This window comes from Apis cerana, linkage group LG12 (assembly GCF_029169275.1).
Source record: "Apis cerana isolate GH-2021 linkage group LG12, AcerK_1.0, whole genome shotgun sequence".
NCBI classification, from domain to species: Eukaryota; Metazoa; Arthropoda; class Insecta; order Hymenoptera; family Apidae; genus Apis; species Apis cerana.
Window position 1 is genome coordinate 4,716,466 of NC_083863.1, and position 26,049 is coordinate 4,742,514.

Here is a 26,049-nt window from a genome sequence, read left to right on the forward strand (position 1 = left end):
GCATCAATAAGAGATTTTTCATTGTTTCATTGAAGAAATAGTTGCATAATTATATTACAACACTAAAGTATCTTGATTTCCGGGGAAATGTGGGGATGAAATGGAATCAATGGTAGATGTCGTGAACTCGATATTATTAGAATTTTACCAATAATTCCGTTTAGGGTGAATACGTACAACTCGAGGAGAAAACGTGGCAATTAAAGGGTTGGAAAAGAGGCGTGTCACACGGGACTGTCGGTTAATTGGTGGGGATCGCAACTGGGGATTTTGTAATAAAGGAGGAGGGACACAATTATCGTGGCCCGGTAATGAAGCAATCTTGTTTATGAGCATCGATTTCGTGGATGCTCTGTGTGTGCTCTGCTTGATTACAGCCGTTCGTTTCGAATTTTTGTTCGTATGAAACGATTACCCGTATTACTTTTACTACTTCCATCGGTGTTGGCAATTGGCATGATGCAACTATAGACGTACTATACGTATATGATATAGTCAATTCTTCGTACAGAGTAGAAACGTAAGACGAATTGCGAATTATTGATCGTTTAACAATCTATTAAATAGTCCCATTGATCGTGTACAATCCTATCTATAAATCAATAGACTTTATGATATTTCAAGATGTATATAAATTACCCGAACATTACAATGTTAACAAGCAATATTACATTCTTAAACGTGCAGTACGAATTGCAATACAAGTCGTAATAAATATTTTATATGATAAAAAAAATTAATAAATTTACAAAATTAATCAATCCCCACGTTTAAGATTATAACCAATGATTTATAGACAGAAATGTACGTTCACAATTTTACTTTCTACTTTCACCGTATTAAAAAAAAATATTACTTACACAAAGAATCGAGACATGTAGAAAAATTAACTAAAAAAAATCCATTTCTCCGCCCAGGTACTACTTGCTATCGGGGTCACCGGTATGCGAGACGGATTGGCACAAAATCGTGAAATCGTCGAGCGTTGCGGCCGCGGCCGCCGCGGCAGCGGCCGGAAATGGAGGTGCACCGGTAAGAAAAGGTAAGGTCGGTCGGCCTCGAAGGAGTCGCGAATGAGGCGGCAACCCGGTCGGTCGCCCGAAGAAGGTACAAGCCTCTCCACAGCCTACGTCCGCCGTCGTACCGTCTCAGGTCGACGTCGTGGACGTGGCCGTCGGAGGGGATCCCTATTCGCCGCCTCCGCCGGGTCATCAGCAGTACCACCATCATCACCACCACCATCACCACCATCATCAGATGGGAGTCGTACATCCGGGACTGGCGGTACAGCAAACGCACCTGCAGGCGTCCACCTATCAGGACTGGTCTCCGTGGGCACAGGACACCTGCGACTGAACAACCTTAACCCTCGTTGAACCTCGAGGCCGTCTCCTCCCGGCTGAACGAATCCTCTCCTGGCTCGGGCGCCACCGCCGTTGCCACCGCCGTTCACTTCTCCAACGTTCTTCCGTTCCATCTCCAACGTGGAAGAATAAACAGTGTTCTTGACGATCTTTCATCACTGGAAAAATTGGAATCGTGAACTCCTTCTTCGGTTAGCCGGTTCGCGAAACTGTTTTCTCTCGTGAGGTTAGAACGAAACTTTTGTGACTTGCCTTGTGGACAACGCGAACCTTGTGCAAGAGAAGACGAAGGGCCGAGCCTGGAAATACCGGTGAACGAGAATCTCGTTCCGATTGTGACCGAAGAACTCCGTTAAAGAGAAAAAAATACGTTTCTTGTTCGTATTTCGACGTGTCCCCGACCGATCGAACGCGTCTTCGATTCGGTGTTCCGCCGCGCGCCATGGCCGCTGCGCGCGCATCCGCGCGATTCGATCCCCTCGAGAACGATCGAGACTATCGATAACCGTGTTCTCGAATCGTGCGCACGGCCACCGCGTGGAGCCGCTGTACGCATCTTTCTCAACTGGTCTCCCTTCCCTAATCGATAATCTTTGCTCAATCACGGAAAATCGAGGGTAATTGAAAAAAAAGCGTGTTTGAATGCGTTTTGGGCCGCGTGCATCGTCGCTGACAACAACAACAACGATGACAACGACGACGACGACGATGAGACGCCAGCTTTTCTTTCAGTCTCGTTCAATGTTTTTCGATGCTCGTCCGTTCGTTTAATCGAATCCGCAATCCTGTTAATCGCACGTCAGGTAACCAGCAATCACTTTCGCGCTCGTGTTTCACCGCCTTTTCTCTGGTAAACGCGACTGCATCTGCGTTCGATGCCCTCCCTCTTCACTCTGCCCCTCGTCACGGTGGTTTATTCAACACTGGCGCTTTGTAATGGTTTCGTACGGTTGAGATTTTGTAAGCGTGAAATGTTTCGCGGTTTAATGACAAGAAATTTTGAAACAAATTTTACCGTATTATTTTTATTTTTTTTTTTTTTTAATTTTTCATTACGAAGATTATGTAAACATTCGATTACGTAACATTAGTTTTATTTTATTTTTAACAACGAGATACTTGACTAATATTTTTGTTTTATATTTGAGATTTCGAGATTTTATTAATTGTGGAAGGAATAGTTCTTTTGTTTCGATCGAATTTGTCGAAATGCTTGGTTGTTATTATTATTATTTTTTATTAAGTGACTTTTTCTTTAGTTTTTTATTTTTTTTATTTCCTTTCTTTTTCTATATTTTTATTTATTTTTACTTTTTTATTTTGTTTTTCATTTGTTTAAGTTGACGAAGAGACCAAGATTTGACAATGGAATTTAAAGATTTAAAATAAACGAAACGAAGAAGTTATTAGATTAATTGAAAATGATTATTTATATATCGATTATAATAGAACCTCCATTATTCGAATTAATAAGGAGATAAACTTTCGAATAAAGAAATATACGGATAATGGAACATAGATTTTTCTTAGATGAATTATTTTGGGGAAAACAATACGCTTATTTACAACAAAATTGAGATGACAGGATAAAAAAGAAAGTATCTATTATAAAAATTAGAAAACTCGTATTTTTTTAGCTGTAATTGTACAAATCTTTTAATATAAATATGCAAAGAAATGTGCATTTCACAAATAAGTTTACATTTCTTTTTTTAATATCAATGATTATGGATTTTTCAATATAATAATGTAGGTACTTTTGTTAATTTTATAGTAACTTTATTCATTTTCTAATTTTCCAAGTATTTTTTCCCTTTCAATAGTTAATACTAAGTACACATTTATGTTTCAATATTATTATCGTACACTGTGTAAACTCGTCCAATTTCAAATTAAATTAAATTTTGCAAACGCGAATATAGATAGCATACAATTCGGTTAGTAGAATGAATATTAGAATATTCGAATAATGAAGGTTCCATTATACTAATTTTACTTTATCCTCAAGAATTAAATTTTAATAATTACTCGAGAAATAATTGTTCCGTTTCCAAACACTCGATCCTTTTTACCTCTTTTTTTATATTCTTTCAAGTAAAATTCAATACAAAATCTAATACAACATTCTAAAATTTCTAAAATTAATTAAAATTCAAGATTTAAAATTAATAATAATCTATAATGATTATTTATCCCATTAATTATTACTTTTATTTTATCTCTCAAAATTAATCTGAATAATTACTTTTAAAAAATATTTTCTTCTTTATACAGAACGCCCAAGATTGTTCTTACTTTTTTTTTTTCCCGTATTCCTTTAAATAGAATTTTCAAAGAGGGCCAGGATCTGACGCAGGAATCGAGATCTAAAATCACGTGTACAGAAAAGAAAATTCCATCGACTCGGATAATTCGTCGATTGAGAACGTCAGCTCCTGGTCCTTAGAAAATTATTTTTCTTTCAAAATCAACCAACCCCTCCCTCCCTTCCTCCTCTCCCGCCTCCCTCCTCGAGACACAGCCTCTCCCTGTAAACTCATTAAGCGTTCCTTGTTCTCGCGATCGTTTAATCGAGTCTCTGCTGTCCCGGAATAAAAGGTCGACATCACGAGGTGAAATCGTCGAACGAGCGAAATTATCATTCGAATTTTCCAACACCGTTGACGTCCCTCGTGGTCGGACCGGTTCTCTCCCTTTGCGAAATTCCCTGATCCAGATTGTGCAATCAGAGGTGGATAAAAAACTGTTCCTCGAGCATTATCCAACTCTCGAATAAGGATTTTTATTTATTTTCGCAAGTTTGTTATTAACGCTATAAACGTTTTTTTGCTTATGAAGTTATTATTGAGGCTCTCCAATGTGTCGCATTATCGTATTATCACATTTTAATTTACTTAATATCGCGCTCCAATGATTTTTATCAGTTCATGGATATTTTGTAATAATAATAATATGAATAATATGTTCGAATATATACATATATATAATTTTTTCTTTCAATTATCTTTTTCATCTTTGATTAGAATGAATTTTAAATAAACATACGAAAATTTGGAGATATTATTTGCAAGCCTCAATAGTAAATATGTGATACTGAACAAATTTCTAGATTTCTTTCTGAATTTATTTGAGAATGAAACTCTCGTGACAGTATTTCTCGTAAATAAACAATTAAATATTAAGAGTAATTGTTCTGAAATAACTTTCACTTTCGATACGTGTCTATTAGCGAAAAACTTTCAAGAGAAACTTAAGTCTTGAAAAATTTTCTTCTCGAACTAATTCCTATTTAATAATTGTGAATATAAAAAAATTTACAATAATATCCAATTATATCCAATTAACTGTCGCGGAATCGGAATCAAAACGTGTGTCATTTAAAAGAATACGTATTCCAAAAATTATATCCAACAATTTCATTGCCAATTTCGTTTGTTTCATTGATTCGTGGAAGTTCGAGAAAGGAACAAACATATCTTGTGATATGATATACCTCAAAAAACCAGAATTCCAATTCTAAGAATTCGTAGCGACAGTTAAGTGGACACTATCGAAAAATATCTAATGAATCTTTACGTTTTGATACATTCTCCCATTCATCGAGAATATTTGCACGGAGTGTGATGCTCACGTCATCGAGAATTTTGTAAAAAATTGAGCACTGTCAAAAAAAAAAAAAAAAAAGAAAATCCAAAGAATCGACGATTTATAAAGAGTGCTATAATGTTCGAGAAAAAAAAAAATTCCTCCAGAGTCGAAACAAGGTTGAAACACTCTGTCTGTCTGGCGACGAGAGCGCGAGCACCGATGCCCAAGAACGCTTCGTTCAGCGAAAGGATTGGAGCGTGTAATAAGAATACTTTTTCTAAGTGGCCAGGGTTTCGACATCCGCAATAAACATTTACGTAAATGTATATTCGTGAACACGTTACGATGTATCTACCTATCGGCCATGCCTGTTGTCGGCTTCCGTGTCGAATGCCCCTTTTACAAATTGTACAAAGTGTTTCCTTTTCCATCAAGTGGCGCCACCGCATCGCGGAAGTCGAACGAGGAGAATCGGAACTCGACACAGGTTCGGCCACGTTCGAAGCTCAATGCGAAACTAAAGACACATGTTTTGGGTGTAAATCAACGCGGATACGGTTGGATCGGGCTCGCTTTATGGCTACATTTTCTCGAGGAATTCTAACTTTTCAAATGCGATCATTGAAATCGTTCGCACGGTATAATATATCGTGCGAGTTTCGACGAATTCGTGAAAATTGTATTAATAAAACAAGTAGTTTATCAAGTAATAGAAAGAATTAAAAAGAATTGATAAAGGATTCGTGATCGACGATTTTCTCTTCGAGATTCACGTTTATGAACTTATTGGGTTGGTGGATATAATAATTTAATAATCAATTTAACGTGATGTGTTTGAAATTATTTGATTTTTTTTTTAAACTGTTATATGGTTTATTAGTATTATTTTGTTTTTTTTCTTCTTTCATTTGCATATGTCAATAATTTGACCATTTGTTAAATGATAACGATCTGATTAGATTTATTTTCGAAATTCCATCACAAAATTTGATAGACCACTGACCACTGTTCGTTCACTTGCAATATTTATTTATAAAGTATAATATTTTCCGTATGAATAGTTACATTTATATATTCATCAAATTCATATTGGAAACAGAAATATCACGAAATGGGCGTACATTGACAGATTTTTTGTAACAATTTGTTATGTTGATGTAAAAATTCTTGCCATTTTCCTTTTAATAAATGTTAACGGTTAATGTTATTTTGCTATTAGAGTAAATAATATTAACATTTACATTAACATTTAAATTTGTTTATCTTTATTTATCTATTTATTTGGATGATTAATTATTACATTCTAATGTTTTACCTCCTTATTTACATATTTATCTTAACAACGAATACGTTCCATAGTTTCTTGTCCAATCTAATTACAACAACCATTTACCAGTATCGCAAAACATAAATCATAAAACATTTTTTTCACGAAACGAATGATGCGCCGTCTATTTAAAATTATTCATTTCCCCAGAATCAAAAAAAAAAAAAAAAAAGACAAAAATAACCAACTTGACCACCAACCCGTCACACATTTTCTTTCTAACGAGAAAATAAAATCGATATTCTATCTTTCCTTATTCCCTCCAACGTCTTCTTCATCTCCAGATTCTTATTCTCAAACCAAACGGATGGACAAGAGCCACGCTCCAAGTCCCGTAAAGCGACCGAACAATCGTGCCCGTGCAATTGATCGTTACTCGTTTACCCGTCTCGTTCTTAGCGAAACTTTCGTCTCTCAGAAACGCCGCCGCGTGCTTACGAGGATTCGAGGCGAGAATGATAAGAGTTAAAGAATCGAAATAAAGAGAGAGAGAGAGAGAGAGAGAGAGTGAAAGAGAGTGAGAGTGAAAGAGAGAGAAAGAGAGAGAGAGAGAGAGATTTTAAAAAAGGGAGAAAAAGATGAAAGCGAACCGGCGACGTTCTCGACGCCCGATCGCTGCGACGGTGCTCGACGAGGAGTGGAGGATCAAAAGGCGAGAGGATCGTTTCCCTCGCCGCTTCCCTCGTCGATTTCTCCTTCGATCTGCGGCGTCTTGGAACGCGCCGCCACCCCGCCGATCCTTCGATCCATGATGAAGATCGAGAAGAAACGAAGAAAATTCGCCTCTCGAGAGTGGAAAGAAGCGAGTGTTGATCGGACGAATGGAATCGTTTGCTGTGACGGTGATCGTGTAATTTAATCTTGTACATAGGGTACATTTTGTATATTGTTAAAAGTTTGTGTGATATAAATGGTTATGTATTTACTATTAAAAAAAAAAAAAAAGAATGCGGCGAAATGCGAGGGGGGGAGGGGGTGGTAACCACCGCCTTCGTCCTTCGAAGGGACGATCGCGGCCACGATGAAAAGCGATTGGCCATCATCATTTGGACGCGTTACGGATGATTCGATGGTTTCTCGAGCTTGAGTTCTCGTTAATCTTATGTATTCGATCGTTGCGAGACGAAATGATCGAATTCTTTTAAATCTGATGGAAACTCAATCAATGTTTTAAAGAGTTCGTTATGTAATAAATTTATTTTTCGTCTTTCGTTTTTGATTTCGTCAGAAAGTAAGATCAAAGTTATTATTGCTCGTCGATTCGAGATTGTACCCAAACTTTTTACGTTAAATTTCGAAGACTGTGTATGAGAAAAGTGTATTAGAATACGATTTTAAAGATAGTTGATTAATAATAGTACGTTATCAATTTTCAACAATTTTTGGGTTCCGTGAAATCGGCCATTTTATTCGCGACGATCCAACGAAACGAATCGACGTTTCAACTTTTTTATTCTATCCGCGTATCGTTGATCGTAATTTTCGTAATTTCGATTTTCATTTTTCTCCTTTGCTAAAGAGAAATATTCGTAAATGTTGGGTCAGAAAGGACCACGAGACGATGGCCTCCATTGCTCGTACGACAAGTTAACTGGAGAAGAATGGAAAGGATTGGTTTCGTGTCCAGTGGTGATGGAAGATCGCAAAACATCGCCCTCGATTGAGCGATACACGCGGTTGGATCAGCTCACGATCTTCTCGCGTTTAGTTAATTTTGTTATTTGATTTATCTCGATCTTCTTATCCCGGGACCCGACGATATCTCTAAATGGTTTCGCGGCCTCTTGTAAAATACAAAAAAAAATAATATTAATAATAATAATAATACACACGGAGAAACACACACACACACACACATACACACATACAAGACACGTTTATTAATTAAATAAAAATCACAAGTTTTTAGAAACGTCGTTCGTTCATGTGAATCATACACGCTTTTCTTGTCATGTGCTATTCATGAAATACGTATTTATATACGAAATCGTCATTATCCGTCCTAGTTCTTCCATGTATTAGGTTGCTGCATAAATTTTGCCGGTTTTTGTACATAATTCGTATAAATTGATCTTTCTTAGTATTATCTTTTTTTTTTATGTTCGTATAAATTTAATACAAATAATGTTGATTTATACCGTCTACAAAGAATGCAGATCGAAAAGATCAATTCTTGATAAATTGAAATAATATCCTGTCTCTTCGAAATTGAAATGAAAATGTTACTTCTCACCGGTGCTATATGTTCGATGCTCGAATTTGGCATCAATAACTTGTCATCTTTTTCGTTATAAAATAATTTAGATAAAAAAAAACTTCTTATCTTAAAAATGCAATAAATTCTTCTCTTTAATAGAGACATAATATAAAATTCATATGGATAAAAAAACTGTTATAAATAATACATATGTTTATTCATTTATGAGGAATTTAAAACCTGAGGAAATAAAAATTTAAAAATTCACAGAATATAATATGCAAAAATATACAAGATATAAATATATTTGTGAGACACCCTTAAAATATGAATTCTAGATACCAAATGAAAACTCAAGATTATATAGAATAATATACTTAAAAAAGCATATTTAAGTTCGAACAATTTAAGTTGATCCCAATTTTTTAAATCTTATTTCTTTCAAATTGCAAACAATTTAATAAATAATTTTATACGTCGATCATTGTTTTGAAATCACTCTTTCATAGATGTTCCATGAATATAATTGACACTCTATATAAAATATCCAAAATACAATATTCATTCATAATTACATTTAATAATATGAAATAATCTTCTATTTCTTTATTCATATTCCCAATCTAATTACAAATAACATATATATATCTATATTTCATAAAGTAAGCATAAGTTGTTCTCAAAAATTGAATCTGCAGTAGACGTGTATACATATGTCAGCAAATGGAACTTATGCAGCAACCTAATAATACATATTCACGATTATTCCCTTGGCAGTCTCTCTCATCCTGCGAACAGACGCAGACAAAGAGGATGCACGAACGACTTCGAGGTAAGCGAACGTTACTGTCCAATTTAAGAAATTGAATCTCGCGAGATATCGTAGCCAGCGCGGCGAGATTAATGAGCGAGCTTTTCGAAAACTTTTCATGCCTCCACCTACGTAAACTTATTGACCGCGTTTCCGGGGACACGAGGGAGAAAAGTTTCTTGACTGGAAGTTGTTTTTTGCCATTTTGGGGTGCCAATTTCTCTCTCACTTTTTTTTTTAGAGAAAAAAAGAGGCGAGGACGTTTCAAGGTCACGAATATTCGTCTAAATTGTTAGAATTTATGCCCGATGAGATTTTCTATCGTATGACACACGACGCGTAAAAAATTTTTAAAGGATGGATTTAATTTAGACTCTCCATGGTAATATAAAATATTCATCTTGGATTTTGAAATCATGATCAATAATTTTGATTCATTTTAAAACTTTGGAGAATTATAATATTGTGTAATTCATTATTATGATGATGATTGTGAATTATTATTATTATTATCGATCTGCATGTCATTTTATTTATTTATTCATATTTTTCTGGAAGATGCAAATGAATATAATGAATGAAGGACCGGTAAACTAACGATGTTATGGTAAGAAAAATTATTGAAGGTTGAATTTCAATGATGTGGAGAAAGAAATTTTGAGAAAAGAAAAAAAAAGAAAAAAATAATACAAATCGTACTATATATATTGAATACATGTCATTCTTTTGACTAAATTCATTAATTGCAAGTTGTCAAACAAGGTAATCGATTTTCTACGCAATTCAAACGCTAATGAGAAACTCTATGTAAATACTAAGATCGCACATTTTTTACTGAACAAGGCATCGACGTCAATTCTTCGAATTCGTCGAATAATATTAGCTTTCTATTTTATGAAAATGAAAAATATCAAATTTATATTTGTCGTAATTTTGTTAAAATCAATTTTAATTTCACAATTATAATTCATTTTAGAAAATATATTAAACGACAAAGAAAGTCAATAACAATGGTTTAATGAGGAATAATTTTATGAATGAATCGAGAATCGATCGATTTCGAGGGAAACGATAGACAGGTGCGACATCTGTGGTAGACTTCGATATTACAAACTATTTGCTACAAAAGTGCAGATTTCTGTAAAAAAAGGAGAATTAAATAGTTCTTCTAGATTTTATTGCAAATCTTGAACGATTTACTTATTCATCTTGTTAAGAAAAAGATAAGAGTGCGAGTGAGTTTCTTTTTTATTATTGATTATTAAGGGAATACACGATTCAAGGTTATGATAATAGCAGTTTTCCATTTTATCGACTAAGGTATCATCAGTGAGTAAGGTTTCTCAATTATTTCATAGTTCCGTGGAGAAATTAGTGAAAGAATTGCGACAAGATCGATGAATAAAAATGATAAACGATTTATATCGAATGTATATGTTTACGATAATTTTATAATCAGCACTACGAAAGAATATGAAAAACAATAATTGTTTTGAAAAACAATTATAACACTATGTCAATATATACATACTCGTCTGTACTTCATTTGTAAATATGTTACGTATGTATATACGATATGTACATACATTGTATCGCATATTAAATCCAAGCAATTTAATAACGATAATTTGATTAAATAAAAGATCAAATAAGAAAAAAAAACCGCGATACAACTTATTTAAAAATCCGATATACTTTTTTATGTTCCCATAAACTGCAATATTTTTTATCAAAGAATTATTCGTGAACAATTAAAAATTCGAGGCAATTTTCAATAGAGGACTCGTGTCAAGTTTTCATGGCTTTGGGCGTTCAATTTTTTGGAAAATTCTACCGGAATACACGGAAAACGTGGAATCGGTAAACGAATACATGGCAATCAATTTTTCATGTAATCGGATTTTATTGGAATGTCTCTAATAAAACACAATGGAATTGAACATAGTTCGAACTACGATATACCGTGCTGTATCGTTTCCTGGGCGGACGATAAACGAAACTATTGTGTGGCAATAACACAATTTAAATACACGCGGCGCATAAGTGCCTAGGCCAACTCGATCGTATTATTACACACGTAGGCAGCGGTAATTGGCAGCCATTGATGCCTGTAAATTGAATTTAACCACTGTGAATTGACTCCGAAGAAACGAATTCCATCCTTGCGCTTCGCGAAAACGAAAGTAAGAAGAAGAAGAAAGAATATCTTTTGAAAGATTAAAAAAAGTATATGATCATTTTATAAATTTTTATTTATTAAAATTATAACGAATATAACAATTTTACAATCCTTGTAGAACTTATTTTAGAATATATTATTTTATTCTCCTGGAATATTTCTTCGTTCGATAATATTTTTATCTTTTTAATTAAAAGATTTATTTGATCTTAAATTTTAATGTTTCATTTTTTGTTATTATTGCTGTGCATACTCACTTATATTATCATAATAAAAAAAAAAAAGAACTTCCTTGCAATCACTTAGTAACAATATCATACATTTACAAAAAAATGAACGTAGAAATATCATTCCGAATAATACAAAACTAACAACAAATCTACTTACCTCGATCCAATTATTTTTAACCCTCAACGAAATAAAATACAAAATTTCCCAATGACTAAACGAGAAATAAAATAAAAAACGAAGAAAGAACGATTGTAAATTTGAAAAAAGAAGACGCATTAATTAATCCTCAATGATCGAATCTCGAGTACACACTGAACTCACTTGTGCACGGGCAAGCCGCATAGCGTGGACAAGACGCGGGGACGCGAATAAGTATGTAAAAGAAGAAACAATGACGGGGCCCCGCGGGGGTAGCTGGTGGGCCGAAATAAAACTTTAATAATAGCGTAAAAAGCGCATGGTTTAATGGCCGTGCAGACGGCCGTAATACATTATTTTCGAGCCGACACTCTTCTTGCGACGGAATCCCTTTGAGGACGCGCAACTGCTCCAGCTATCCGCGCTTTGTTCCAAGAGGAGAGAGGAGAGATCGTAAAAAGAGCAAGCGTCGGGGTTGCACGCGGCGGGGAGGAGGGGGAGAGGAGAGGAGGGTCGGAGGAGGGATTCGAAAGGGGGAGATTGGAAAGGAGCGAAGCGGAAAGGAGATGGAGGAGGAGGAGGAGGCGCAAGGGAAGAGGAGAAGAAACGAAAACAATCGATACTGTCGGAACAGGAAAGCAAGGCCAATCGGCCCGTGCTCTATTCGCGGAGTGGCCAATCAAAATGCCTACTACGTCGCCGGCAGGCCCGCTAATTAGACGCCACGTAAATCAGTCCTGAAACTCAACGTTAATTAACACGGGTTTCCGTTGGAGTTGCTTACCCACCTATTTATCGAACGACACAAATGCAATATGGTCGAACACGTGCACGTCCGTTAAATGCCTCTCCTCCTCGGGACCAGAGAAATGCCAGATATCCTCCAATGCCCACCCCTTCCTCTGCGCTCAAGTCGTGGACCTATTATATCCATAAGTTTATGCCACTTTAAATAAAAGTTGCCGTATAAATAGACTCGCGTGCACTCGCGTGGACCGCACTTATATACACTCGCGTACAGAGTGCAGAGGCGCGACAACGCACCGCCGTGTTCCGCTCGTTAGAAACGTCAACCAACCAACCACCCACCCACCCAACCAACCCCTCCCTTCGAAGAATGGATCCGCTTTGTCTCATTCCCCTTAATGACCGCGGGATTTCTAATAATAGTGGGCAGGAATTTTTCTTAATTGACTGTCGCTAACTCGTTACCGAACCGCTTTAATTGCGACGAATGTTTGGCAGACGTCCCGAAATGTCTCTAAATATAATCAAAGGAGGAAAACGTGGACCAAAACTTGTTGGATCCGTGCTATCCGCAGGGAATCGGAATTCGAATGGGGGGCCGAAGTTTCTTTTGATTTAATTTCCTCCACGATGATGATGATGGACACGCGCGTTTCAATCCGGAAATTCGGAATCGATGGATGGAATTGTTTGATTCGAAGAATTTGAGAATTTTATGAGTTGGAAATAATTGGAGACGTGTTTTAATTTTGGAAGCTTAATCTTGAGAATTTTTCCGATGAATGATCTGACTAGATGATCAATCGATATTAAGTTGAAGAATATTGAGTTTTAGAGGATTGTTGATTGAATTTTGAGAATTTTATATGAGGGATAATGTGAAAATTGGTATAAAAAGAATGATAGAGCAGTTGATCATCATTGGTGTTCAAAAATCAAGTACACTTAATTTCATTTGTTGGAACAAAATCCAAGTGAACTCTAATTATATTCCTATTATTTAGATTAATAGCAAGTGCAATTATATGAATTTATTACAACAAAGATGCAATATTAATCTATTTATACAAGTATCTGTTATAAAAAATCCACTTATTAAGTAATAAATAATTAATTATACCAAATAATCTAAACTTCTATAAATTATCCGATTCCACCTGAATCTGTTCTTCAAAAGATTTATGTATAAACGAATTTAACCATCTCAAATCTGACAAGACTTATCTGTATCTTTCCACGAATTATATGTAATTATAATAAAAATACGAATCGTTAAAAAATCATTATTATTCCTTGAAATTAATACGATTAACCTTGTCACTCACCTTGTTCGTTCGAAACAAATCCATTCAAAGTTACAAACCTCATAAAAAATCAAACTTTCAAAATCAAACAAGAAGAAAGAAAATCTAAAACTTGACTTTTCTTTCAAACGAATGATAAATCAAACAATTTCAAGTTTGTCAAGTTCGACGACTTGGGTAATTATCGTTTGTTTCGCGTCGAAAACAACGAAACGACGGAGTCTTTCATAGATACAAGGCAATCTCGAGCGGGGCCATACCGGTTTCTCTAACTTCGACCGGTAATTAACAATCGGTCGCGCATAACAAACTGAATTTAATTAATTGCATAACTGCACGGAGGTCCGTGCTTCTAATCGAACCGGGTACATATTGTTGCAGCCACCCTTCTACCCCTCATCAGCCACCGGCAATTAATTATAGCATTCCGGGTTAGCCGGGGAATTAATTACGTCCAGAAGTTGGACGTAGCCGGGGGATCGTTAGAAATCGTCCTTCGTTAGAGTTAAGCTGGGCACCGGTTCCGCCGGTTATTGATGGTTTCTGGTTCCTCATCGGCCTGATACTGACAGGGTTGAGTGGCCTCCGTCCGCCAATTCTGCATCCGTCTGCAATCAGACGCGCTTTGCATTTTAATAAGAACGAATGTTATGAGATTTTCCTCCTCTCCCCCCTCTCCGTACCGTCTTTATTCCCCCATGTTTCCTCGTTTCTCGAAATTAGCAGACGCGATTACCTCCTTCACTGTTTTATTTCTCGTTATTCTTTCCCTTTGATTGCGTTTCCTTCTTCTTCGTAGGATTACAATTTCTGCCCATCGAATTAGGATTAATTGATATTTGATATTTTTGTAATAAAGTTTAAAGTTTGATATTTTCTTTGATGTTTTCCCCTATAGGATCGTAACTTCTGGCCATCGAATTAATAGGATTAATAGGATTATTTTTATGATAGAATTGAAGCTTGATGTTTTTCCATGTGTTCCTTTTTTTATAATGTTTTGATAACGCGTTGAGAATTTATTGAAACTATTGAAATAGATTCCAATATTCTGGAGAGTATCTTTGGAGTAATTAATTAACAGCAAAGATCAACTGTTTTAGAGATGTAAATAATAGTAAATTAATTTCTATGTAACACAAAATCATGATTTTATGTATTTTATATTCATATATTGTATATTACGTAACCATTATTCGTCAAAATCTTCATTCAATCTCGTATTAATCGATTATTAACGATTCATCGGAAACATGGATATTAGCAAAGATAAATCGTCATGCGAATTCTTCATTCTAACAAAATCGAGGCAAAAATTGATCCGTTAATTGGAGTGTTGATAATTAACGACGACATTAAAACCGAGAAACGAACGAGATTACAACAATTCGGTCGATCGCTTCTTGGACATCTTGGAATCGGTGCGCTCCTTTTTATTCGTCCGAAACGACCATCGTTTTCCGTTGCGTGCAATCCTGTGAAACGAGAGAGGGAGTGGAAAAATAAAAGGAATATATTAAGAGTGTCTCCGAGTGGCGTTCTCCACGGCAGTCCGTTCGCTCTAATTTCTAATTATTCCGCCGGAGTGGTTCTAATTAGCGTAGCTACGTAGTTACCTACGTACAACTGTTTCCGGTGTGTTTGGGAACGGGGGAGAGGGGAGTGTATAGGTTAGGTAAATAAGCTCCTCGACGCTCTCTTTCTTACTGCGAAACGCGGGCGTTCGAGAGAGACAGCATCCACGAAAAGGATTTTATCGTACACTCGTTGCCTTGGGAGCAATAATTATTCCCACTTCGAAAGCATACACACTTGTAGAGGACACATCCGATCGAAACGATTCTTCACAGCCTTTTTGCGACATAATCCGTAATATTAACGATGAATTTATTTCATATTACGTTTCGTGAAGATATTAAAAACATGGGATTTAACGGTTTTTAGTAATTAAATGTTTTGTAAAAATTTTCAATATAAGCAGGATTCTCGTAATTTTGTGATCCTTGATTCTTAATTCTTCCTTCTTTTAAATCGTGAAATCCACTTTAACGTTATATACGATAGGGTAATTTTCAAGAATTAATGAAATAGAGAGGTAATGAATTGAAAAAATAATGATAAATTAAAAAATATTGGGTATTAGTAGTTAAGAGTCACGTGGCGCTAGTGTCGCGTCACTGATCTAACATCATAGTGTTAGAATATTTTGATGCTTGAGAGTATTATTTAAGTGATAAGTGAATTCTTGTGATACGTTTATTAAATTTATAAATTTTTTTAAATTTAGCGTATATTGATTTCGCACAGAGTAAAAATTTCTGAGATATTTTTCTCGAAAACGAATTATCGTGGATATTAAGTCAAATGATTGTTTGGCTATGTTGCAATTTATTCTTAAAAATATATTATCGAAGATATTAACATAACAATCAATTATTTTATATTATTCTTAACTGAATTATGTTATTAAGTTTTATCTGTGATTACTAACTAATCTCTTCCACAGTTCCACGAGTGTTTTTTCAACACCATTTTTTAAAAATTCTAAATTATCATTATTACTGTTAACAAAATATTATAATTATTATATAAAACATGAATACAAACCTCAATTCGACACATTTTACACTGCACGAAACGTCGAAACGTCGAAACTTGATTGCATTTTTAAATTCGATTTCAAATCATTAATTCGATCTGAAACGAGAGAAATATTTTAAAATTCTTCATTCCCAACAATGTAATAGTTTATATTGATATTAGAATCAAATTTCTTACAATCAATTGGACGAATCTCCATGCTCGGCAGGATTTTAATAAACGTTGCACGGGAAAAAATCTTGTTTAATTCTTGCGCCCGCTGGAAGCGTTCGAATGAAAATCCTCCCATTGCAGGAACTTTTACACTCGATATTCGCCGCGTTCCTGGTGTTCGTTCCGGAATCGCGCGACGATACCTGTTGCAATTGCTTTAATAACGCTTGCAGGATCACGGCGTTCGAAATAATTAAAAGTACAATATTGTGTCGCGTGCGCGGGAAAGAGAGAGAGGGGGAGGGCGGGGGAGGAGAAGAGGGAAAAAAATCGAAGTACAGGGAGAAAGGAAACGAGTCTCCTCGGCCAGGAAAATTCACAAAGGAATTTATTTTCACATATTTAATTGAAATGGTGGCTGGACACTTTGACGAAAAAAAAAAGGATAAGTATTAATTGCTCATATTATTATGTCGTCCGTTTTATTCCGTTGTATTAAACCCGATATAATTAATTCTTTAAACTGCGTCGTTTGATGTTGAAAATGAGGATAATATTGTTTTAAGAGCCACCATAAAAAAGCCATTTTAACGGTCTGAATATTTTTGAATAATTTGAAGATATCTTTTTAACTAAGATTTGTAATGAAATAATTAGTTACCATTACTTTCTTCTTCTAGATAAATTCTTGAAAAAATAGAAGAAATGTTTTATATTTATTATATTTCTATAAAGAATATTATGTACTTTCGATAATAAATTTTCATTTCATTACGTATTTTTTCTTACTTTTTTAAATTTCTATTTATTAATTGTTTTTAATATTCTAACTTTTATACAATGATATATTAAAAAGTTTAATTTATCAATCTCTGATTAATCATAGTTTCTTATCATTTCCTACAATGAAAATAAATCACATTGTATCGCGAAATAATATTTTCAACAATTAATATATTATTTTTAAAAGTAAAGCTTTTTATTTATTATATTTCTTATTAAAATTTCTAATTACCTCATGCTCTTTTTTACAATTTTTAAAAAACTAATTGCAATAACACAATCGAGATTATCCTATTTCGAATTCGTTTGCTCTGTTTGCAAAAAGGAAAGCAGAAGAAAGGGAGGAAATGAGATGTGGGCACATAGTCGAGGGTAAAAGGATCGCAGAAGCGAAAGCTGACATCGAGATGACAATTATTATTTCGAGTGGTTGGCGATGGGATGCCCGTGATATTTTATTTAAGATACAATCGCGTAATAGCTTGCTTCAAGAGGATAGATAACGTGCTGCCAGAGTGGTCGTAGAAGGGAGGAAGAAAGAAAGGTTAAGATGAAAAAAATTGATGCTCATAACGTAAATACAAGAAAAAGAGAATGAAGCCAAAAAGGAGATAAAAGGTGAAATTTGAGGGAAAAACAGCACAAAGAGGGATGATTCTACATTAGTAAATTACCTAAAGCCCCCCTATCTCGTGATCACTATTAGAAACGATGACTGTGTTTCTTTTACTTATTCATCTTACTTCATCCTCAAATAATTGAAATATTTTGCGAATAATGATCGAGAATAATTTGAGATCTGAAATGTAAAATCGTGGAATGTTTAAAAAAGGATAATTTCTTCGAAATACATAAGTGATATAAAAGTATAATGATAAATAAAATAACTGCAACTGCTATGGAAATAGATTATTAAAAATTATGATAAAAATCATTCAAGCTCATATCAAATTCTTATTCTTATAAACTAAATACAAATTACAATCAAAAAAGAAAAAATATTTACCAAAAATACATCAATCAGTACCTTTTCCTTTTCTTCTAATTTGAAATTAGAAGAATTAAAAATACTGGATCTACCATCTGCAAAATTTTCTCAACATTCTCGTTCCTCATCTCTAACAATAATTCCAACTCCCAAACGTCCACAATTATCTCTCGCTATTGAAAAGGATGTAAATATTACCTATGTAAATGTTATCGACAGTTTTACCCATTAGTAAGATTAAAAATTGAAAATACAATCGCGTTGTTTGATAAGCAGTGATCTCGTTCCAATACGTACCACGAAAGAAAGAACCTCTCCCTCCTCCTCCCTCCCTCCCTCCCTCCTTTTTTTTTTATCTCTCCTCCACGAAACACCTCCAGTGTCGAAAGCGGCCAACAATTTCGCACGTAACACGTCTGTATCGGTGGAGGAACAACGGGAAGCGGGCATTCCAACGGCATTTTCCTCGTCGTCGTCGTCGACAGGGAGGACGTTCGACGTTCTCTGCGGCGGGCACGGCCGTCCCAGAGTGGCCGATGGCGGACCAGCAAGCAAATCGATGGGAAAAAAAGTTGGCATACGCGTGTGAACGCGTCGATATGACGTTATCCAATTAAAAAAGCTGCCTTTGTGTAACCCGATCCGTCGTAGCCAGCCGCAGCCCACGCCGCTCTTCCAATCTAAACCAACCCCCGTTGCTTGCTTCGGCTGAAAGGCTGCATCCAATTAGTACATACCTTCCGCTCTATTGTAACTTCGGTACATGTACGATGCGCGGACGATATCTTTGGACTTTCCGTTCTAGATTAAAAGAAAAGAAAAGAAAAGAAAAAAAAAAGGAAACGAGAAAAAGAAAGTACTTAACGAATGAGCGCATCGATCGTGCCAGGGATTTACCTTTTTTTTTTTTACCGTGAATTAGAACGATTAAATTATTGATACGATATGATGTTTCTGTTGTTGTTATTGAGATACGAGCAAAAAAAAAAAAAATTAAAATTGAATAATTTCCAAGTGAAATTCGAGCTAATTCGAGTGTTAAATATGAATCGGCAAGGGATTACTCTATGTGTGAAAATAAATGTAAAAAAAAAAAAAAATGTAGAATAAAATTGTAATGCTTAAATCCGCTGAAAATTGAGATATTAAATATGCATAGTCAAGGAATATCGATTTGAATTTTCAAATTCAATCTTTTGCAAAATATAATTTTTAACGAGACAATTTGTGTACAGGTTTCTTTTTTACATATTTTAAATCGGTGATCAAGATTAATGATTGAAATTCATTATCACAGAAGTGAAATTCGTTATCTTTTTTTTTTTTTTTTGGTATTAATTTTATACAAACAAATAAATGGAAGTAATTACGCTATTCTTTACAGATGTGAATTAAAAATGTATTTAATAATGTATAACAAATAAAATAATATAGAAAATATAAGAATTTAGCAGTAGAACGATACAATATTGCACGAATAATTTCTCAATTTTTAAATTTTTACATTTTTTACATTCTTCTTTTCCTCTTTATTAAAAATATTTAAATTATATCTACACATTTCTGAATTTCACACTTTTATATATATTTATTATAAAAAAAATTAGCTACACGAATATCCACTTTCTTTACCCACTGCACAAAAATTTAGTTTGATCGTTCATATCTTTTAACTAACGAGTCGTGTTTCATATTTCATTATTAATTCCAACGCGATCCAAGATAATAAAAATAGCAATGTAAAAACTATAATTGCTTAAGAGTCTGGTTAAGTAATATGAATGATATGTTCGAGAACATATCGTTAAACGTTATAATAACGCTAATGGACGAATGACACGCGTGTGACATCATTGGAAATTAAATATTGAGTCACTTTATGCATCGTACGGTGCATACGTATCTATCAATTCTTAAATATTTTTAATGTTCAAACGAAACTCGTAACTGTATATGGATTGTGATTAAAACACGAGTTATTAAGTCATTGATTTCCAGAAAACTACATAGACAGTCTGTCGGTTGAACAGTCTAGTGATAACATGGATGTACAACGACTGGAGGAACGATACTTAAAAATAAATAAAATATATTCAATCATCGTTGGCATGTGGCCGAATCAAAAACGCAAAACGATTCCCCGTATTTTTGTAGAGTTGATAGGGATCCTGGGGCATATTACACAGGTGTATTTGATTTATTATTATAATAAAAAGAAAATATAAGAAAAAAAGAAAGAGAAAAAAACCAATATTATGATTATAATGATTTGACAATTTGTCTATTATTGGGATATTGTGTTTTTCTATCAAAAATATTTGATAAATATTATATTTTGCATCTTTAGAAATAAGATCTCTGATATCTTGAATCGAATTGACTTAATCGAAGTTTAATATATTATTCGAATTCAATATATTTTGGGAATGAAAATTCTGTATTGCATCAAATTCAATTGATTCAATCCAAATTTGATATAATGTGCTGATATTTTGAAAATGTTATAGTTTGTATACTGAATCTGATTCTGATATCGAATCTAATTGAATCAATTCAAATTCGATTCAGTTTGAAAATGTTTGACACAATTTGTTAATACAATATTATTATTTTTCAAATATTATTATTTATTATTTTCAAAAACAATTCTGTTAATGTACCAGTCATTCATTAATTCAATTTGATCCAAGTTTAATAGGGTTTGACAGAGTTTGATAACGTATCGAATTGAAATTAATTCAATTCAAATTTGATACAGTTTGAGAAAGTTTAAGATAACGCAAAGAATATTTTTTTTATTAATTTTTTAATTTTTTAATTTGATCATTTAATTAATTTTATTACGTAGGGAAGCAACATAATATTATTCTTTAGTCTACGTGTTGCAATGGATCAAATTCCATTTCTGATAGTGGCTACTCTCCTAATAATAAAATACAACAATTTTATTATTAATGAGCAAAAGGTGAGACAATTACAAATTCGAAAAATAACAAATAAAGATAGAGATTAAAATTTTAATCATTTCTTTGTATTTGGATAGTTCAAGGAATTGTTCATAAGTATTTTAAATGATTGGCAAAAGAAGAAAACGCACGAGGAGGTTATGATCCTAGAAAAATATGCTGACAAAAGTTTATTCTTTATATTAATTTACGTAGGTAAGATGACAATATATCGATTAATCAATTTTCTCTTATTTCAAATTAATCCTTTCCATTGCAATTTATTTATAATTAATATTGAAATATAAAATTTAAAATTTAATATAAAATTAAAAATATAAAATTTTCTTACTTTTATAGAACAGATGTTAACATACATAAACTTACCATTTTATTGCTTCTATTAGTTACACTAGTTAATCAAAAGTTGAACTCGAGAAACAGTATTTCAGCCTAGTTTAATATTTTACAAGCAATTTACTTTAGTTGATTGAGAATAGATTGAATTCTTTATATTATACAATATAATATAAAGGCTTCGTACTGTAATAACATTAAAGTTAAAATTACTTATTTGAAATGCTATTACATAAAGTAATTTCTTTATATTTTAATTAAAATATCTATTCATTTCAAAACAATGTTTATAATGAATTGCTATTAAAATATATATTTGAAATATCATTCCTTTATTGCAATTGCCATTTGACAAAAAAAAATTTATTTATTAAAAATTTGAAGATTTCTGCATCATTCAAAATCTATCTATTTTCCTTATCTCGTTGAATATTCTTCCTCTATATATCTTTGCATTTAATATGATATATAGAATAAAATATATCTAATATATACATTTCTTACAATATCCAAATTATATTAAAAAGAAAAAAAAAGAAAATATTATTTAAAAACGTTATTCATGAAAAAAAATTTTTAATTACGTTTAAAAGAATATAAATTCGCATAATAATCATATATTCTCAATAATTAAACCTTGACACATTGATGATACATTGCAGTAAACGCGTACTTTTGCGCCATCCTCTTCTTGATCCTTCCCTTGACGCCTATTTTATTGGATATATTCATACCTTTGAACGAGTCACGGCCAAGGGTCCAGATGTATCCAGCGTATTACTACATCGAGAATGAGGCCGATTATTATTATCCCATTTTGATATTCTCGATCGTATCGTTGCTGACGGCGATGTGCGTGTTCATTGCAACGGACACGACACTGGTCTACATCGTGCAACACGCTTGCGGATTGCTAGCCCTCGCAGGGTAAGTTCTGATATTACATGCAATAAAGTATAATAATGCTTATTTGCTCATCCTTGATGTGTGTTGTTTCCTTTTTAAAGATATAATTTATTAAAAAAAAAAAAAAAAAAGAAAATGCATAAAAATATATTTTGAATGAAGGCAAAGGTGATGGAGACGAAGCGATCTGTCTCTGTCTCGCTTCGTCCAATGTAAAATTCAATCGCTTATAATTCAATAAATAAGTCTCAATCGATATTATTGTATATCAATTTCTATATTTATTTTGATCTCTAGAATTGACTCTCCAAAGACGTTTAATAATAATATATCCTGTTTAATAATAATATTTTAGAAATATAATTTTGCAGTTACCGCTTCAGAAATAGTTTGAACGATTTGTACTCGTCGAAGAAAGATTCGAAAATAGATGAAAAAATATGCAGAAGATTGTGCTACGCCATTGAAACTCACAAACGAGCGCTTGCGTTAGTATAATAATATTCGAATTTTTGTCATTGTTGTTCTTGTCCTTTGTGATTTGATTGAAAATTTAAATTAATAATTAATACAATTTTTGAACAATTGTTCTTTGATAATTTTCTTAAGTATTTTAACAAATTCAATTCAATTTTACGACCTGAAAATTGATCAGAGAAGCACGAACTTTCTTATTTATTATAATATCACTTTGTTGATACTTTAACGCGCTTGGTTAAATTATTGGACATATGAAAATCGAGCTTTAAAATTAGATATCTCACCGAAATCGAGGATTTTTACTCTATCAATATCTTCGCGCAAGTGGGTGCATCAATTTTGTGTCTTACTATCACGATGATGAAGGTGAGCGATCTTCATTCTTGGTGAATCTCTGATAGTTGTGTAAAATTGATTAAAAATATTATTAAAAAAAAAAAAAAAAGATAGCTACAATAACATGGTCCATGGAAACTAATCAGTATTACGGATACGTAATTGCTCAAGTGGTGCACATTTTCTTCCTCACAGCTCAAGGCCAATTCGTCATTGATTCACATGACAATATTTATTGGGATATGTAAGTATTAACTGTAATGTAACAAAATCATTTTTATTATGTATAATAATTTTTTTACGTGATCAAAAAAATTCTATTATTCTTTTTGATGAAAAAAAATATATATAATATAAAAAAATTTATATGCATTTTTATATTAATACATTAAAATTTATTTCGATTTCTATAATGGATTCTTCAAAGCTCCCATAAATATATTAATACTCTGTATATTATATATTTGTTAAATCTGGATAATTATTTCAGACAAACAGAATATTAAATAAATTTCACAAAATGCAATTTATAATTTTTTCTATTAAGTATAATAAATAAATTATATTAAGAGTTTTATTAATGAATAAAAATTTGTTTTTTATATTTCTTACATTTTTCTTATCTAATAAACACAAAATTTTGATTACCTGATAATATTTATTATCGGGTAAATTACGTTTTTTTTTTTTATTTTTGTAGATCTATTTTGTTAATTGTACAATTTATATAAACAGTAATATCGTAATAGGTATGAACCATATTGGTATAATATGCAATATAAAATTCAAGCAATGTTCGTTCTGATTCTGCGAAGAAATTTGAATCCCCCTCTGTTAACAGCCGGTGGATTAATGCAACTAAACTTGAACACCTTTGCAGAGGTAAGCCATTAATCAACTCTGCAATACAATTGAGTATCCTCGAATGCATTTCACACGATATTCGTTTTAGGTCGTGAAAACGAGTGTCTCGTATTTTACCGTATTAAAATCTGTCTGAATGCTATTAATTATTCAAAAGAACAGTTGCCAAGTATAATGTATTTTAATGTACGTATTATTCGCACGATAAAAAAGAAAAACCACAAATTCATATTAAATATTTTATAAACTATTGAATATTCACAAAAATGAAATTTATTTTAAGTCAATTCTATTTTTATTTTTTATTCGATTGAAAAATTCTATGATGCATAGCATGAATTTTTTATTAAGTTTTATTTGAATAGAATGTTTACATAGATTATCATAAAAATAATGAAATCATATTAGAATAGTTTATTTTCACAGTAAATCACTAACAATAACTAATCATTTATTGATTTAGAATTTATAGAAAAATAAATAAATATAAATATATGTTTTCTTAATTTTTTTTTACCATTTTTAAAAATTTGAAAAATATAAGATTTTCTTTTTAAATTTACCGCTGATAGTTACTGCCATCTATGGCGAAGAATTGTAAATCTTTAGTAAGACATATAGATTTCTAAAAATATATTTAGTTATATAAGTGTTGAAAATAATGAATAAAATAATATATCGTTTCATTTTAATATTTTTAAAAATTAAAAATACTTTGAAAAATATGTGATACATTTAATATTTAATTATTTATAATTACTTACAGGATAATGCAGAGATATAGTACCAGATACCACATGAAGAGGGCAATATGCACGTGATTCTGTATATTAATTTCAATATATTATAAACAATATGGTAATCTATATATGTATTTACACTTTATTTATGTTCTTTTTTTAGATGAATATAAAAAAACTTTTATACGTATATAAATAACATTATTATTTCAAAATATATATCTGAATTTTTATGTTTCTATATCTATATAAAAAATTATTTCCAACTGATAATCAATAAAAAATGATTAAAATAGAAAAAAGCAAAACTTTTTCGATAATATTCATTCATTCTTTACTATATTTCTTTCTTTCAAAATATTATGCATGAAAATATTTTAACAAGAAAATTTTATACTTTAAAAACACCAAAATACAAAAAAAGATAGATTATTCTTTCCTATTTGTAAAAACGATGCACTTACAGACAGTAAGAATAAAACTCACAATTTGGCATAATGCAATATTCTTGCTATGAATATTATAACTGTGATAAAATGCTGCGACGAGTATTGAAAAGAATACTTTCCACCATTAATTTTTCAATCCCCTCATATAGATCCACTTATCCACTTAGTGCATACAGATTACCGCATCACTAGCCATAGCTACTATATCTAGAATTAAATCATGTTCAGTTATTCTTGCAATTTCTTTTTTCTTCGTAAAAAGAAAAAAAAATAGTAAAAGTCGACACCGCCATTACTTTGTACAATATAAAATGCTTTCATTTTTCATATAAAGTAATCAAACCTATATATCTTTGTACTATGAATAATCTCCCATTGCTTATAAAACAATTATTTGAAATTGATAAGTTGAAATGATAAAAGAATTACTTACCGCTGCCACTATTGCAGTGAAAAATATTCACGTTTCCACTTAGACTGTCCAGTTATGGTAATTTCTTCGTGGATTTGAAGACTTGAGAAACGTTTCTCGAGGATAGTCTAAAAGATAAAAGAGATTTT

The 26,049-nt window shown here is 32.6% G+C and overlaps 2 protein-coding genes and 1 long non-coding RNA gene across 9 annotated transcripts in view; 2 read left to right on the forward strand and 1 right to left on the reverse strand.

Annotated features, from left to right (window-relative positions):
- Positions 1 to 8,191, forward strand: part of LOC107995538 (LIM/homeobox protein Lhx9) — a 601,193-nt gene extending 593,002 nt beyond the window's left edge. For all 6 annotated transcript variants that reach the window (XM_028665570.2, XM_062083417.1, XM_017053117.3 and 3 more), the window contains one exon: positions 918 to 8,191. In XM_028665570.2, the coding sequence (XP_028521371.1) occupies positions 918 to 1,077 (160 nt within the window). In that variant the 3' untranslated portion in view covers positions 1,078 to 8,191. The remainder of the gene's footprint in view (positions 1 to 917) is intronic.
- A 5,314-nt stretch (positions 8,192 to 13,505) lies between these two features.
- Positions 13,506 to 18,936, reverse strand: LOC107995507 (uncharacterized). 2 transcript variants are annotated; one of them, XR_001765568.3, is made up of 5 exons: positions 18,451 to 18,936; positions 18,098 to 18,222; positions 16,665 to 16,843; positions 16,494 to 16,583; positions 13,506 to 14,494 (listed from the first exon to the last, which is right to left on the reverse strand). It is a non-coding gene; the product is annotated as an uncharacterized LOC107995507 (long non-coding RNA). The 2 variants fall into 2 exon arrangements; XR_003697098.2 differs by lacking the exon at positions 13,506 to 14,494 and having other exon boundaries at positions 15,852 to 16,583.
- Positions 18,937 to 19,761: 825 nt separating this feature from the next.
- Positions 19,762 to 25,388, forward strand: LOC107995552 (odorant receptor 22c-like). Its single transcript, XM_017053148.3, has 10 exons — positions 19,762 to 20,597; positions 21,260 to 21,376; positions 21,455 to 21,572; positions 22,376 to 22,640; positions 22,991 to 23,107; positions 23,375 to 23,465; positions 23,546 to 23,679; positions 24,185 to 24,317; positions 24,388 to 24,485; positions 25,066 to 25,388. Exons 1-9 carry the CDS (start codon positions 20,454 to 20,456, stop codon positions 24,433 to 24,435), a joined length of 1,167 nt encoding a protein of 388 aa, XP_016908637.2. The 5' UTR covers positions 19,762 to 20,453; the 3' UTR covers positions 24,436 to 24,485; positions 25,066 to 25,388.
- Positions 25,389 to 26,049: the final 661 nt, after the last annotated feature.

Coding starts and splice junctions, on each gene's coding strand:
- LOC107995552 (XM_017053148.3), top strand. CDS start 20,454: ATGGATGTACAACGACTGGAGGAACGATACTTAAAAATAAATAAAATA. Junction 21,377..21,454: donor TTATTATTAATGAGCAAAAG/GTGAGACAATTA, acceptor GTATTTGGATAG/TTCAAGGAATTGTTCATAAG. Junction 24,318..24,387: donor ACTTGAACACCTTTGCAGAG/GTAAGCCATTAA, acceptor TATTCGTTTTAG/GTCGTGAAAACGAGTGTCTC.